The following is a 15490-nucleotide window of genomic DNA, read 5'->3' as shown; positions in this document are numbered from 1 at the left end:
CTTAGCGGCTCCGGGGAAACAGGGGGTTGGGGGTTCGTACGAGATTCTGCGGGGTAATACCGGCCTTGGCATCCCTCCACTTCTCCAATCCTCCAGTTGCTTTCCTCGTAATCGATTCGTGGCCGCCGGCCCAAAAGACATGTCCTTCCTCGCCGCCAGTTAATAACAGAAGCCGAGGCGAACCGGCCATGAGAAAGCGCCAAGGAGCATATGATTCGGTTCCTGACTGCTTCTGCTTCCGTGTCGGCTGATGCCCCTTCCTCGTCCTCATTCTCTTCGTCTTCGTTTATTGCTCCAGGTGGATAGAACATTCAAATCAACGTCTGCAGGAAGGAATCATGACCGGGCCATGACAAAAGAGAGGGGGGAAAGTAGTATAGATAGATGATCTCCTTGTCATGAAGTACATATAGTACTGTCATTTAGTACCCTTCCCGTCGATGCCAAGATCTAGGCAGCAAGCTGTCTCCTCATTCTGGGCTACGTTCGTCACTAACCTACAGCTAAGACAGGTGTTTATAAACAAAAAAGCTAAGTGATGTTTTTTTTTTTTGAATTGTCAAAAAGATTCGGATCGTCGGTACCCAAATTGGGAGTTCAAGGGATCAGTGCGTTCCTGTGTTCTTCTTTTTCTTTCAACCTCCACTTGTCCCGCAATTCAGGCACCCCTGTTGCGTTCCCATAGTGGTTTGATTGCTTGGTTGTGCACCATGAGCGGAATCACATAGCGGGCATTTAGCCATGGATATCTCTCTGCTACAACGCCACTCTTCAATGGCCGGTTGACACAATGGCGTTGGTAGCCCCAACAGCTAACCAGGGGAGGGGCATGAGGGTTGTGAAAGAGAGGGAAAATGTGACCTGTGACCTGTTATGTACAAGTAACTATGGGGTAAGTAGGGACAAAACATCGATTCTTGCTCGAATAGGCAAATGAGATTAGATTTCATGTACAGTATCTGAACCAAGAGAGCACATGCTCACATTTCCTAACTGCTGTTGAACAAGGAGATGATACCAGTCATGTGCGTGGCTGGCCTAACCTGGCATAGGTTCCCCGTCGAAGGGTGGGCCAATCAATACGTTGCCCAGTATCGGTCTGTCTTCTAGCTTTGTGATGCACAGCACAGGAAACGGGAACACGTTACGGAGCACAGAGCTAACCGAGACTCCCTAATTCGCCCATAGTACACGCCTATTGTCAACACGAGGAAGGCAAGTGTGAAATTGGGAAGACCAGAGAGGTTGGAGCAGTGAAACGGGGCAAAAACAGCAACTTTTTTGGCATTTTGACCAACGCTTACATCCAATACATCCATCTATGGGCCACTGGGCAGAGCAACAAAAAAGACGGACTGTTCCGGCCGGCAAAGGGCTTCGAGTGGCTGCGACTAGCACCGCCAGATAGGGTGCTAGAACCCCCCCTGGTAACAAAGCTCGCCGATGAGACAAGACGCAAATTGCCCAGCTCGTCAGGCAGGGGAAGCGCGAGATAGCAGACGCCTAATACAGCAATCCGAGCGATACCTAAGCAACGGGTGCAGGAACATATCACGGTCCCAACACCGCAGCCCGGCCGGGCCCAACCAACCTAGCACCAGTTCAGACCGGACTAGCCGCCTCGCGCAGACTAGCCCCGCTACCGCTGCCGGACCGCACGCTACTGCGGCCGGAGCCGGAGCCGGAGCCGGAGCCGAACCCCGAAGCTGAGCCCGACGACCCCGATCCCGAAGCGGAACCGCCCTTGAGGTGAAAGCCCGGCGGGGGACCACGCAGCGTGGCCGTGCCGGCCGGAGATGCGTTCCCACTGCCGCCGCCAGGATTCCCGCCGCCATTCCGATAACGTCCGACAGGCACGCTAGCGACGGCACTCGCCTTGTTGAGGCTCCCGCTCCCGTTGCCGCTCCCGCTCCCGCTCCCGCTGTCGTGCTCGTCCTCGTCAGTGGACTGGGTGAAGCCCGAAACGTCACTGAGCATGGACGACGAACGGCCCCTGGTCCGGTGAGGCTGTGGAGGGGTGCTGAGCGCGGTCTGCATCGGGGTCGAGAAGGTAGAGAGCTGGGAGGGCGCCATCAGGGGAGTAACTTGAGCGGACATGGGCATGGTCACGGGCGGCCACGCGGGCTGGGCGGCGCTGAACTGGGTTGCGGGGCCTGCAGGAGCTGCCGCCCAGGGCCCGGCAGCGGCGGCGGGGAAGTGGTTGGGCTGCGGCGCCATGTCATAGGCCGTCTCGTTCTGGAAGCTAGCCAGGTATTCCTGCATATGGGCAGCCATGGCGTGGACTTGCGCCTGCTTCGTGGCGTTGTTCAGGCGCAGAGTCTGGAGTCTCTCTCGCAGGTTCTGCTCGGCCCGACCGAGTTCGGCCGCAAGATTGGCGCGCTCCTGACGACGCCTTTCGGCCTCGTTCAACCCCCTCGCATTCGCGTCGGTTATGCGCGCGTGCTCATCGTCAACCTTGGCGATGCGAGCGGCAATCTTGTTCCTCTTTGCCTGCAGGCTGGCCTTCTCCTCGTCCAGCGATTTTACCTGCTTATCGATCGATGCCTTGAAGCTCTTGAACGAAGCCCGGGCCTGATCGAACTTGGCCTTCTCCGACGTCCACTCGTCATGCTTGGCACGATGCTCCTGGACCAGCGGCTCCGGCACCGTCTCGAGCTCCTTCAGCTGCGCTTCGAGCTCGCAGGTCGATTCCTCAGCACGCTTCTCCTGGATCCTGTTCTGCGCAATCTTTTGCCTCAGCTTCTCATCGTCGCCCCCGGCTGATTGAGCCGCTGCCGTGAGCTTCTCGATTTCCTTCCGCGTAGCATTCAGCTTCCGGTTGTTGTCCTTCCGGACGGCCTTGAGGCGAGCCTTCTCGTCAGCCAGTTTCAGCTCAGCGGCCGCAATGGAGGCCCGGAGCGTCGTCGCCGGCGAGTCGTGGCGCGCGTGCGATCGCGGGTTGCTGGCGGCCTTGGGAGCAGCTTCGGGATCCTTGTTCTTCGCCGGCACGGTCCTAACGCTTGTCGAGAAAATCACCTCACCCGTCCGTGTGCTGACAAACTCGCATTCGTAGTTCGACAGAGGGGTCAACCCGTAAATGTCGCCGGTCCAGCACGTTCCTCCGTAGTTCTCCTCCTCCGGGTTTTCGATGGGAATGATGCGCGTTGGTTGCCAGATAGCATTGTTCACCCTGACGTAAAAAGGCTTGGACATGTCGATCCCCAGCTTGCTGTCATCCTGTGGGGCCTCGTCCTGCCCGACGTCCGGAAAATGACTCGTATTGAAACAGACCTCGTCGCATCCGACATAGCATATCCATATGTGCTCAGGTTGCGTGTTGAAAGGTGCGTTGCCGAGGTTGTGGATATCTGTGGCGTTGGATCCGGCCGATTCGCTCGCCGCATGCGAAAGCTCGTACTCCTTGACCATGACGATCTTGGTGCTGGCGAGCGCCGCCCAAAGCGGCTGCTTGATCCTGACCTGGGCGCTCTGTTTCCGGCGTCTCTTGTTGGTGAGGTGCGCCACGCTTGTCTGCAGGTGGGCATCGCTATCGGCCGCCATGAGCGCAGCTTCCGAGAAGCCCTCCGGCGGGAAAGACACCGACTTGCCCGACTCCGGGTCCAGAAGGCCCTGCGACTGCAGGTCCCGTCGTTCCCTCCGCAAGTACCACTCCCGAATGCACCGGACGATACCCTGGGTCAGAATGTGGATCGCCAAGACGCTTCTCACCCATCCGTATGGACCTTTCTTGTCAAGCATCCGTATGTTCGGCTCCGCATCGGTAGACAGGAAGCGATTCGAACCAAACAGCGTCGTCAACCGAGACAGCCCGTTCCACTTTTGAACCCAATGAGACATTCCCACGATGCCGACACAGAGCACGATGCCGGGAGTCGTTCCCTGTCTCGAACTGGCTCCGCCTCCTAGCGTGTAGGATATGACGACTTGGGCGAGGTCCAGGATGAACTGCTGTATTGGAGCCCAGAGGAACAGCCAGATGAGCAGCATGATGAAGTCCATCCAGATCAGAGTCCACAAGGAGGGTATCCCCTGGCTGCCGTCAAAGATCTCGGTGATGCTGAGACCGGAGCTGGTGGTCACTGGCGGCACAAAGGTGAGAACGGTGAAGAGCATGTAGATGGTGGCCAGCACGGCGGGCGAGGCCTGCATGAGGATGATCAGGATGGCAATGGTGTCGGCGAGCGGGCAAGACCGGAGGACGGTGATGGCCAGATCCAAGGGGCCTGGGTCGCGGTGCACATTGGTGTTCTTCGCATCGTTAACGTCGATCCGCCGGTGGGAGTCTTGGGGGCCGTCGTGGGTCGGAGGGACGGGGAGGGAATCGGCCGACGAAGATTCGGAATAGGTGCCCAAAGACCCGCGCCTCAGCAGCTCTGTCGCCCTGTGCTCGGGGGCCATGTCGTCGGGGTGCGCTGCGGAACCATTCGCGGCCGTGGGCAGAGGGGGCACGGGCGGCACCGAGGCGCTGTCGACGGCGGGCTTGGAACCGTCATCAAGCTGGCCGTGGCTCTTTCGCTTGATGACGCGCTTGCCGGGGCCTACCAGGCCATTCTCATGGCGGGTATCGCGCTGGTTGCTCGCTGCCTGGTGTCGCTTCGCTGAATTTGACGCGCGAGGCATGCGCATCCGCTGGCCCAGAAGCGGCTTCTGAGCCAGCTCAACACGTGGTTGAGGTTAAGGTCGCTGCGGGGAGGTCGCGCAGAGGTTGGTCCTTCCCCCAATACCAATATCCCGGTCGAAAACGTCGTCTCTTCTCCTGTTCGGGCGACTGCCTGGCGTTGCTGTGCAATGCAGTCGTCCCTAAGTTGTGCTCCGCAGGTGTTCGATTATGCCGAGATGGATTGCCTGACACCGTTGTCGTGCGGACCTAGGAAATGCGTGCTAAAGCTGGCGGTCCGGGCTCGGTATGCAGGTCGGTTGACGGTGTTTAAAAGGAGAAAAGCGGATTTGGGCGTTGGCGGCTGACGGGATTTGGCGCCTCAGCGGCTCCAGTGCGCTTCGGGTGGAACCCTTAACCAGCTGGAGGCACTGTGGGCTGTGGCAATATGGTGAAAGTGGATAGCCGCAGCCTCTGCAGGGGCCAGGGCAGTAACTAAGTTACTCAGCACCCCGCTGCCTTAACAGGCATTTGGTTCGCACAGTACAGTACGTGCAGATGATGTGTGTGAGTCCCTCCCTCCCCCAAACAACCCAACTACAAAAGGAAAAGTTGAAGCGAAAGAAAAAATAAATAAAATATAAAAAATAAAAAAATTAAAACCTTTAAAAAGAGATGCGTGGAAACCCCTAGACAATGCTTGCGCGGATGGATGAGTCCAGCCTTGCTCAAACTGGCTGGTTGTTGCTACTGAATTTGGAGCAAGGCCGAGCGGCGGATAGGATGAGGCTCTAACGTCGATCGGATCTACCGAGCTAGAACAACGGACGCTCGCTGTTCCGTCTCCAAGCGACCCGCTTGGTTGAGTCACAAACCGGGCTCAGTTTGTCGCCTGCGCATGCGTTGTACGATTGACTAGCCATTCGGAGGGGCAGATCCACTGAAGTTGCCAGTGGATTGGTGGTGATGAAAAAAAAAAAAAAAATGGCTGAGTGGACTTCCACAATTCAAATTTCCGGTTCGCGAAAGCCGTGGATCGAAGACATCGGCCTAGCGCTAGTGTACGGAACACCAAGGAAAGCGACGAAACTTTGCCGCCCCAGAAGCCTTCTACACAGTACATCACAAAAAAAAGAGCGAAGGTGGTAACCATTACCCAATGAAAGCCCCATCGCGAAAAACCAGGTTGTGGACATGCAATCTCACAGGTCCTTTCGCCAACACTGAACATCATGCAGGTGGTAGAATCAATCTCCAACGCAGGGAACTGCATGTGTGTCGGTACATACCGAACGAGACACAACAGCACAACAGCACAAACGAAGGGCATTGCATGCTGGGGATGCGGGGGAGCGACTCTGCATTTGGGCACGTCGATCGCTGCTTGATATCAGCCAGCCAGCACCAGATGCCAGACCAAGTGCGACGTTCTTTTTTTTTTGACTTTGTGTTCACAGAGCCGCCCTGTAACGCTCACGATACCGTCTGAGGGCAACAAAAAGGCGACCTTTCAAACCCGACCAGGGTCAGACCTTCTCGCGACGGAACCCGGTGGCAGTCAATGTGTGTGTTCGTTTTCAAGCCAGGGTTGAGGCTAGTGTGGTACTTGCAAGAAGAAGAGCAAACGCACCGGATTGCTGTTGTGCAGATGCTGTCACAGTTAATTGGCCAACCGCATTATCGCAACCCCTCATCAATGAGGGTCTCAGATAACGTTATGTGGATGGAGGAGGGAGTTAAAGTGTCAGGCGCATGGATTGAAAGGCATGCACCCGGGCGGCGGCAGACGTTGATCTTCGGCATTTGTTCAAAACCGATTGCGCGGGATTGGTCCGGCCAATGTCTTGGCCCACCAGCCCTGGAAGCGATGATGACCATCCGTTGAAGCGCGGGGTAACTATTGTCTGTCTCTGAGGGAGACTGGGAGCCCATGGCACTCATTGTAATCCGTACAATTGACTGGGTCTGCATATCCAGCAAACTTGAGTGTATTTTCGTTGGCCTTCCAGAGCGACACCGGAGAAACAGAATAAGCGACCGCACTCTGGCCAATATCGGCAAATCCCGCAAGTACATCGGACTGTATACAGTACGTTACTACGCTGCGTAGTTAAGGTGACGGGCAAGAATGTTTGGCGATCCCTCGGCCAAGCTTCGCGTGCAGCCGGCACCCGAATTTGCTTTTCGGAATTTGATTGGGCTCGCCGTTTGTAGGTGGGTCGCATTGGTAGGTAGGTGACACAGTTGTCCGTACAGTACAAAGTACGGTTTACATACCCCCAACGTCCCAGCATAGATCACATCGGATTCTATTAGGTACGCTCAACTCTCAACTTGGGGATCCTTGGGAAGGAAACAAGACGGTAGCGAGGAGGTGAACGTGAGCAGAGGCAGACTATAGAAAGGGGAAGAAGAGAACGGAAACACAGTAACCAATAACTGCTTCCTTGTTGTGTGACCAGTGTTTCTCGTTTTACTGCTCTGTACTCTGTGCCGGACTCGGGGCTGTGGAGGTCCGGGCAGCCGGACATTGCTGCTTGTATAAATGTATACACCGCTACATGAGGGGGACTCATTGCATGCTTTACGGATAGTACTCTCGTGATTAGCACTTGGTATGCAGTACTTGAGGAGCTGTCCACCGGTTTCTGGCGAGCGGATTGCCTGCTCCAAAACGTAGGTGTATCCCTACGTCAAACTGCCAAATGTCTCGGTCAGCCTCGCGGATTAAGAGCTTTCTCAACCTTAACTCAAAACTATCACCACACCACTCCATGATTCCGTGATCGAGTCTCTGAAACAGCACTGCCAGAGACGATTTTCGAGGCGTCCGCTGCGTGCGAGACCTTACATTCGTGTACCTAACACAGTCCTGCCAGATACCTCGACTCATTTTCCATTCCCGGCAGCTGAGGGTGAGGCTCAGCGGAGAGCCCAATGTAGAGCACGTGGTTCGCCAACACCGACACTGACGCCGACACCCCGTTCTGTTCCGAAAACGTCAACCTTTTGTTGTGCGCCCCGGGCCGGCTAAGCCGGCACAAACTTCGGGAGCTCTTTCTGGTATATCGTTGGATGTAGTCGTTAGAGGGGCCACAGGACTAACTACCGAAGCATGCCTTTTTTTTAGCCAACTCGGACTCGAAAGAGGACACGAGGCTGAAAAGGCTCGCTTTACTGTATCGGTACACCCCATCTATCCGCACAGGAACCCAAGTGTTGTGGAGCCCGTCACTTGCTCCCTCCTACGGAGCTGCCCATGTCCTCGACGGCATCCGGCCTGTCCCATGTCTCGCGCTCTAGCTGCTCAACCTCTTCGTGAAGCCTGGATATCCGCAGCCGAGCCTGCGCCTTGGTCTCCTCTTGCAGCTTCCACGTCTCCTCAAACATGTCTAACATGAATTGAGGCATGCTCGTCTTGCCACCCTTTCTGTAGTCGTAAATGACAATGTCCTCCTCCAAACGGCAAGAGATCCGCCTGTGCCGGTGTGAGAGGACGACGCAGTCAAGGTAGAAGGAGCTTGGGGCCGGGTCTGACTCCGGCCTTTTCCGTAACTTGTGGTAAACTGAGATCTTGTCCGGGTAGACCATGGGCTGGGGAGGGTACCTGTTAGCTCAGGAAAACCGAGGAGAAACCCTTGAGTGGGGGAAAAAAAAAAGGGGGGGGGAGGGGAAACGTGGGGGATGAGGTAAGGGAAACGGGGTGAAGTTGAGGCTCTGGAACGTACAAACTTGAAATCGGCCTTCAAGCTACGCATGATCAGCCCCGTGGAAATGGGAGTCATGAGCTCGCGCCACTGCTTGCGATGCTTCGGATCAACATGCACGGCAAAGTTGGTGATCCAATTCACGCGCGCCGACTCGGCGTAGCGGTAATAGTTGACATTATTGACGTGTGCCTTGTGACAACATGCATATTTAGCGGTCCCCTGTCTCAGTCAAGCAATTACCCAGCCCCGGGTCTCCCTATCGCGATGTCTGATGAGTCGGATGAAAAACGGGTAGGACCTACAAAGCTATCCATCTCGCCCCAGGCGATCTCCCTCGATTCCAGGCCGCGACGTCCGCCTGTGAGGAACCCCTCGCTCGCGGCCAGCAGCTCCTTCCACTCGGTCGCTATCGTGCGCAGAACGCCCGCCGCCTGCGAGACCTGCCGGGCGTTGCAGCCAAAGGCGAGGCACTTGCCGATGCGCGCCGGTAGGTCGCTGATCCATCTCGGCGGGGGCGGTGGTACCTCAGACTCGGGAGCTTGTGAGCTGCTGGCGGCGGCCGAGTATGGTCGGCGGTGCAGGCAGAGTCGGGATGGTGCGGATGCGTATGCAGACGCAGAAGGTGCGCGCCGGAATGCGCTGCCGGAGAGTCTCACGCCCGTGCGGACGGACGGGAGACGGGCGGGCATTGCAGTTGACTACCGCGCATGTACAGTACGATGCAGTTGCTGCGGGCTACCTGCCGAGTCAATTGACTTTGGTCTGATCAATATTGTCTTGTAAGCTGATGCAGGTCGTAATGACACACGGCTTTCGACTTTCTGTCTCGGGGTGCGCAAGGAAGGCAACCTCGTCCTGTTGTCCAGCCACTCTCGGCAAGTTAAACCAATTCCGCCCAAGGCTCCAGCTCCGTCGCCATCGGCTCGGCCTCTCGGCAGGGCGGCGAGCGAGGGATGAAACGAGTGGGGAGGGCTCCTCTGTCCGGCCGATGCCAGCCGCGTCACGTCACCCGTCACCGTACCCATATTCCAATTGGAATCCTCGCAAAGCGGCAAGTTTAGAGTTGAACGGCCAACCGAAGACTCGAGAAAATTGAACCGAGACGGATAGGGAAATACCACTGAAGGAGAAGGAACGACGCACAATCCGCAGGACTCGCAGAGCTATTTGCACCTGCACGGTTAACCAGCTGAAAAAGGCAAAGTGGGCCTGCACATGTCGTCAGCGCGGTTAGCCAGGTCTCGTTAACAAACCATCCGTAACTTCCAACTACTTTGCATTTTATAATTACGTATGTACATACAGGCCGCAAGCAAGCATTCCGAGTGATGAAAGAAGAGATAATCCCACCACGATGACCACGGTTCCAAATCCCGAGCTGAGGAGACAGGTCATCGCCATCTACAAGCGCAAGTCATCCTTGCCAGCCCCCCATTCATCGAGCACACACTTCTACAGGAAAAGAGACTTGGTGTCATGGAATGGACCAAATCCTGCTTCTCCTGAGATAAGTCTTGATGGCTTACACCACGCCTCCATACAGAGCTTCTGTACCTTGGTCGCGATTATCCCCAAGGCTACGATTTCTTTCGGCCGCGGCTGCACCGAGCCTTCATGGCCAAGGCGCACCTGACGGACGAAAAAGAGATCCGAGAGGGCATCGCGCGGGCCGAATTTGTGAGGAAAGGTAACGTTTTCCACATTGCCCTGGATAGCCCCCTGGTTCTGGGGAGATAAAACGAACGCACCCCAACAATGGTATGCAAGGCGGGCGCATCAACTGCATCGTGCTGACTCTGCTCGTTCTAACTCAGAGATCGAGGCACTGTAAGTGTCACCTGTACTGTACTGTACTGTACTGTACTGTACTGTACATAAATGCCCTCTTTGTCGCGCGAACATGCAGTACTATGCTGGGCGCCAGAGCACCTAGTTCCTGCTACTCTACTGACCCAATCGCGCGCAGCTACTACCTCAAACGATACAGAACCTTGCGGAAACGATACGATGGAGCATAGGACGAGGAAAAAAAAAGAAAATTTGTTGTGGATTCCGGCCCTTCCTAGATAAAAAAACAGCTACCTAAGATAGTAAAACCAAGCACCCTTGAACCAACACATTCACAGACCGTATGTACATACATATGCATACTCCGTACATACATGCAGACTTTCCCTATATCACTCTTTTCCACCTCCCTGTCCTCGTATTGGAGCCGATGAGCCAGCAACCCACTCTCTCCTCCTCCTACTCCTCCTCCCCAAGCTGCGTGCATTTCGCTCCATGCAGCGGTCAGAGGCAGAGAGAGAGAGAGAATGTGAGAAGAGACCATATTCACCTCTTTCTCGCCCACCACGCGCCCACCTCCAGGCACTCGCCCCAGCTCGTCCCGTTCTCCCTCACCAGGTCGTTCATCATCTTACCCACCCACAGGTCCCACTCGTCCTGGTTCTTGCCGCTGGCCTCGCGCAGCATGGGCTCCAGGCCCTGGATCATCTGCACGACCGTCACGAGCGCCGTCCTCCTGAGCGCCGCGGCCGCCGGGTCCAGGCCCCTATGCGTCCGACAGCCGCCGCTGTCCCTGCCCGGGCCGGACGTGCCGCCGCCGCCGCCGCCGTTGTTGTCATCGCCGACGCGCCGGACGGCCTTGGTCTCGATGTAGCTCTTGCCGTCTTTGGTCACGACGCCGCCGACCCCCTCGCGCTCCCACCGGATCTCGGAGAGCGGCACGGCGAGCCGGCGGGAGCCGACGCCCGTCAGCATCTCGGCCTCCTGGATCAGCAGCGGGCCCATGACGGTGCAGGGCATGGCGCAGAGCGCGCGGGCCTCGAGGGCGCGCGAGGCCCACATGTTGTACTCGACGAGGAAGCTGTTGAGCGGGGTCGACAGCGGCGTGTTGGCGGTCATGATGTAGGCGCCGCCAATCTCGGTCTCCTTGTCCTTGGTTGCGGTGGTGGTGTTGCTACCGTCGTTGTCGTTCGAGACGGTCCCGTCGCCGCCGTCCGGGGCGTCCGCCGCCGCCGCCGCGGTGGTAGTAGTAGTAGTAGTGGTGGTGGTGGTGGTGGTGCTGGTGGTGGTCATGGGCGAGGCGTGACTGTCGCCGTCAGCACAGCTGCATTCGGTCGGCCCCGAGGTAGTGGTGCAATCGGGCACATGGGGGCGGAGCATGCGGATCATGTTGTCGGTCTCCCAGATCTCGATGGTCCCGCCGGGGGTGAGGAGGCGGATGTATTCCTCGATGAGGGTTTGTTGCATCGACATTGGGGTCGTGAGCGCCATATCCTTGACCATGATGAGGTCGAAGCTGGCGTCGGGGAAGGGAAGGGGCACCTTGCGCAGATCGTGCTGCACGAAGCGCCAATTCATGGACTTGTCCGGCCGCAGGTCGGCAGCGCCGTCGCTCGGAGACGCGTTGGGTGGCAGCGGTACGATGTCGATGCCGGTAAAGGAAACGTCCTTGTGCTGGCCCCGCGCCTCGTAGTGCTTGTAGCACATCATGCTCCAGAAGCCACTCCCGCAGCCCACCTCGAGGATCCGCGGCGGCGGCTTGTTGGCGAACGCGGGCGAGCATATTGGCCGGCCGAACAGCTGCATGAGGAGCATCGTCTTGAGGCTCTGCCGGTGCAGCTCCTCCAGGTCGACCGGTAAGGGGTATGGTAGGGTGGGGTCGGCGAGGTATGTGCGCCCGTTGCGGACGACGAAGGGGCGGTGTTGATGGGCCGACTCGGACGTGTGCTCGGTAGAGTGCACCGTGCGGCTGCTCGTGGTGGTGGCGCCCGAGACGCTGGATATGCTCTCGGCCCGGGTGCCGCCACCGCCGCCGGGGACGGGCATCCTACCTGACCCGTCCGGGTATGCCGAGAGCATGGCCCCGTGCTGCGTGCGACGGTCGGGGAAGGTGACGGCGGCAACGACCGCGCCGGGATTGCCGACACTATGGGCGGCCGTGGCGGGTTCCGAGTTGCTGCCGGTGCCCAAGAGTCTGGCGCTGGCGTCTGACGCGATGTTGATGTTGAGTCGGGGCGTCGCCGGCAGCTGCTTGTCCTGGAAGTATTTGTGCGACGACGACATCCAATGGTCGCGGCCGCGGTCGCGCTCGTGGTCGTGGTCGTGGTCGTGGCCGTGGCCGTGGTCCCGGTTCGAATTGCGGCGCGCCGTCGGGGGATAGTAGTGGTTCTTGTGGCGGTGGTCACGATGCTGCTCGGCGGCCGAATCCGCACGGTCTGGCAGGCTCGACGCCACTGCGGTGCCTGCTGACTCGTCTCGGCTTCCGCTGACGTCGGCGCCGGCCGGTGCCTGCTGCAGCCACCCTGCGCTGTTCGGCGGTGGTGCGTGGTGCTCAATGCGCCCGCCGCTGCTGCTCGTGCTCGCACTGTTTGTCCTGGCGTGCGTTTGGCCCGAAATGGTGCGCGATCGCTTCTGTGTCACCGGCGCAGCCGTCGAGTTGGAGCGGGTGGGCTTTTTGCGCGATCGCGGCGAGCCCTCGATTTCATAAGTGAGGTAAGGGGCCTTGGCGGCTGCGTATCCTGAGAGATACTCCATATTTTCTCCCCTCCAGGCCTCCCAAGCGGGTTTTTCTTTTCTCCCAAATACCACTACCTACCACCTTAGGTACCTACCAGGGGGGTTGCTGCGGCCGCGACGGGGGGTAAACTAGGCGCCCCGCCCGGGCTGCCCGCGGCACGAGTTCCGGTGCGTCGGGTGCTGCAGGTCCAGTGGGTGCTGGCCCCTAAACCCGCTGAAATCTCCCGCAAAGTCTTCGTCACAATCACACTCCGAAACGACCAGTTAAAAAAAAAAGGTTCCGCCGCCGGTAAAAGAAAAAGGACGGGGAAATTAGCAATCAACCGCTTTGACGTCAGACCTTCCCAGATTCAGCGGTGCTGCCGCAGGATAACTCAAGGATTCCCGGCTGCGCTTCGAGAACTCGCCGCGAAAGCTGTACGCACGTTCGAGCCGATCAATGAGGGAAGCCGGGGTTGCCGACTTGGACACCGCCCCTTTCTAGAAGCCTTCCGCGTTCGGGCCGGTTTCGTGCCCCTGCCTTTCGACCGGTGAGCTAGCTTGGGTTGGTGTTGCTGGCCGAGCCGTCGTTTCCCCTGTCATCTAACGTTTCCCCGGCACTCGATTCGACCCGCAGTGGCTCCCCCTTCAGCCCCAGTTGCGGCTGGTTGCCTGCCGTTGAGGTGATAGCTAAGCCTGTCCAGGCCTCTGAGCAATTAGTGTATTGTAGGATTGGGAAGAGCGGCGAGCGCCCTGGTCGGAATGCAATGTGGGATGGTGTTTGTGCTGTCCGTGCCTGTGCTTTTTGTTTGCTGGGCCCTGGGTTAGCTGTCGCAGCGATCCCGTGGTGGGGGTGGTCGGTCGTCCGATTTGGAAGAGTTGTCCCGCGTGTAAGTGCTGCTGCTTCAAGTCTCGCATTCCTCGAAAGGCACCGTCATGGCCGATTCGGCAGTCTCCCCGAAGCTCGCAAACAGTTCGAATGTTGTCGCAAGAGGTTGTGGCGCATGGTACGCAGCTGGCACACGTCGCAAGCTTTATAGAACATGTGGGCTCACAGCTCGACGCCGTAACCCACAAGTTCGGCTTTTCGCTCCGTAGCCCTCCCTACTTACCAGAGCTCGAAGACAGGCAAAAGCGGAGGAGGGACTTGGAACGCGAACCCGGCTCTCTTCCAGGGTGGGGCTCAAGCGGCCGTGACGGTCCGAAGCAAGAAAGACCTCACGACGGCCCGGGGACGGGTGGCGGCGATCGCGTGTTATTTTTCTGGAGCAGCGGGCGAGATCCCGAAACGACAGGAACAACGAGAGGAAGACCCGCAGCACCTTGCAGTCCTCAACTGAGCAGTTTTTGCTCTGGGAACGAAAAGATCCAGGAAGTGTCCGGAGCGCCAGATGCGGTGGGCGCACCAGCATTTAGGTCCCTAAGGGACTTTAGCCATAACTCGATGAATTATAGACTCGGAATGCACGGCCTCTTTTTATTCGTCTTCTTCCCTGCCATACGGCGGACCTTTGCTCGTAACGGGCGAGGGACCCCATGATGGTCTCTGTTAGCTTCCCCCAGCTCTCCAACGATCCCGGGCACGCCTGGCCGGCTCTGGCCGGCCCTGGCCATCCTCTGCGGCGCAAGTGGTGTGTGGAGTAAAAATGTGCTGAGGAACGCACATTCGTGCTTCCCCGCATCCTCATTCCCCCGCGCAGATTGGCTGATGCGAGCGGCCAGTGCCTGGTTCTTTCCCCTGCTCGGTGCCCGGGCCAGTCGTTCCCCGGCTCCGAGACGCCTGGGGAGACGCGATCCGACAACCTCATTGGCTTCATGAGCTTGGGCACATGCCTCGAAGCGGCGAGGTCATGGCTTGAACAGGCATTGAGCTGACCTTTTTGGGAGCGCAGAGTGTCGGACCAGCCGTCGATACTGTCGGCGACATTCCCAAAAACGATGCGAGTTGTACTTCGAACCCTTGTGCATTCGAAGTACTAGCAGCAGTCCATCCTACAGTTCTAGAATGGTCTATACATACATGTGTGTGTATGTTCGCGACCTTAAGTTCCGGATACCTTGGGTAGGATTTCATGAAACGAGCGACCTTGGCTACATTCGCACAAGTAACGGTTTTGTTCAACAGCCGCAACGCATCGGCCAAGCCAGCCTGTTTCATACCGGGAAAAGAAACTCCCGTCATTACCTGTTTATTTTTCCGTCTATACTGCAAGTTGCCCTAGGTTCCGAGTCAGGACAATAAGAAAGGTCTCAAACGCGCAGAAGGCCAGAGGAACTGTGATTTTTGCAAGTGGGTTTCCGGGAAACAACAATCCAGAGTCGCAGCCCTCCACTAGTGTATTGCGATGCATCCCCGGTCAAGCTATTGCTTATTTCGTAGTAGGCACGGCCAGAGTAAGCAAGATATGCTTGACCCTGCCCTGAATGCCTTTGAGTTAGTGGGCAAGCCACCAGCGGTCCGAGCTGTGTGCTGGCGCACGAATCACGGTCAAGGCAGGCTGCAGCACCGCAGAGAGGTACTGCGTAATACCAAGTAACGAACTAATAATCCGTACTATTACCTCCGTACTGCGTGGTGTAAGGTGCCAAGGCGAGGCCGGGGAGGGAAGGATCACGTGATCATATTAGGTAAAGTCAGTAACCACCTGGACCTGGAGGCGGCGCTCGATGGGGCATTGAC

The 15490-nt window shown here is 57.7% G+C and overlaps 4 protein-coding genes across 4 annotated transcripts; 1 reads left to right on the top strand and 3 right to left on the bottom strand.

The window, feature by feature from the left end:
• Positions 1–1460: 1460 nt before the first annotated feature.
• On the bottom strand, positions 1461–4988 carry P884DRAFT_60446 (uncharacterized protein). The gene has a single exon (XM_069445983.1). The coding sequence runs from the start codon at positions 4624–4626 to the stop codon at positions 1603–1605; it is 3024 nt and encodes a 1007-aa protein (XP_069295349.1). The 5' UTR covers positions 4627–4988; the 3' UTR covers positions 1461–1602.
• Positions 4989–7659: 2671 nt separating this feature from the next.
• On the bottom strand, positions 7660–9218 carry P884DRAFT_60432 (thioesterase-like superfamily-domain-containing protein). Its single transcript, XM_069445982.1, has 3 exons — positions 8610–9218; positions 8326–8496; positions 7660–8191 (listed from the first exon to the last, which is right to left on the bottom strand). The coding sequence occupies exons 1-3, from the start codon at positions 8994–8996 to the stop codon at positions 7829–7831; spliced, it is 921 nt and encodes a 306-aa protein (XP_069295348.1). The 5' UTR covers positions 8997–9218; the 3' UTR covers positions 7660–7828.
• Positions 9219–9555: 337 nt separating this feature from the next.
• Positions 9556–10382, top strand: P884DRAFT_262729 (uncharacterized protein). Its single transcript, XM_069441687.1, has 4 exons — positions 9556–9716; positions 9851–9994; positions 10122–10134; positions 10274–10382. The coding sequence occupies exons 1-4, from the start codon at positions 9662–9664 to the stop codon at positions 10323–10325; spliced, it is 264 nt and encodes an 87-aa protein (XP_069295347.1). The 5' UTR covers positions 9556–9661; the 3' UTR covers positions 10326–10382.
• A 259-nt stretch (positions 10383–10641) lies between these two features.
• P884DRAFT_206872 (uncharacterized protein) lies at positions 10642–12849 on the bottom strand (the record flags this gene model as incomplete). Its single annotated transcript, XM_069438749.1, has 1 exon — positions 10642–12849. One exon carries the CDS (start codon positions 12847–12849, stop codon positions 10642–10644), a length of 2208 nt encoding a protein of 735 aa, XP_069295346.1.
• Between the last annotated feature and the right edge of the window lie 2641 nt (positions 12850–15490).

Source organism: Thermothelomyces heterothallicus, assembly GCF_042370625.1.
Source record: "Thermothelomyces heterothallicus CBS 202.75 unplaced genomic scaffold P884_scaffold_22, whole genome shotgun sequence".
Taxonomy (NCBI): Eukaryota; Fungi; Ascomycota; class Sordariomycetes; order Sordariales; family Chaetomiaceae; genus Thermothelomyces; species Thermothelomyces heterothallicus.
This window is presented reverse-complemented; position numbering and strand designations above follow the sequence as displayed.

Excerpts from the sequence above, each read along its gene's own strand:
- P884DRAFT_60446 (XM_069445983.1), bottom strand. The coding sequence starts at position 4,626 with ATGCGCATGCCTCGCGCGTCAAATTCAGCGAAGCGACACCAGGCAGCG.
- P884DRAFT_262729 (XM_069441687.1), top strand. The coding sequence starts at position 9,662 with ATGACCACGGTTCCAAATCCCGAGCTGAGGAGACAGGTCATCGCCATC. Across the intron at positions 9,717-9,850 it reads GGTCATCGCCATCTACAAGC|AGCTTCTGTACCTTGGTCGC; the intron begins GCAAGTCATCCT and ends GCCTCCATACAG.
- P884DRAFT_60432 (XM_069445982.1), bottom strand. The coding sequence starts at position 8,996 with ATGCCCGCCCGTCTCCCGTCCGTCCGCACGGGCGTGAGACTCTCCGGC. Across the intron at positions 8,497-8,609 it reads GGGGCGAGATGGATAGCTTT|GCACACGTCAATAATGTCAA; the intron begins GTAGGTCCTACC and ends TGTTGTCACAAG. Across the intron at positions 8,192-8,325 it reads TGAAGGCCGATTTCAAGTTT|CCCATGGTCTACCCGGACAA; the intron begins GTACGTTCCAGA and ends TACCCTCCCCAG.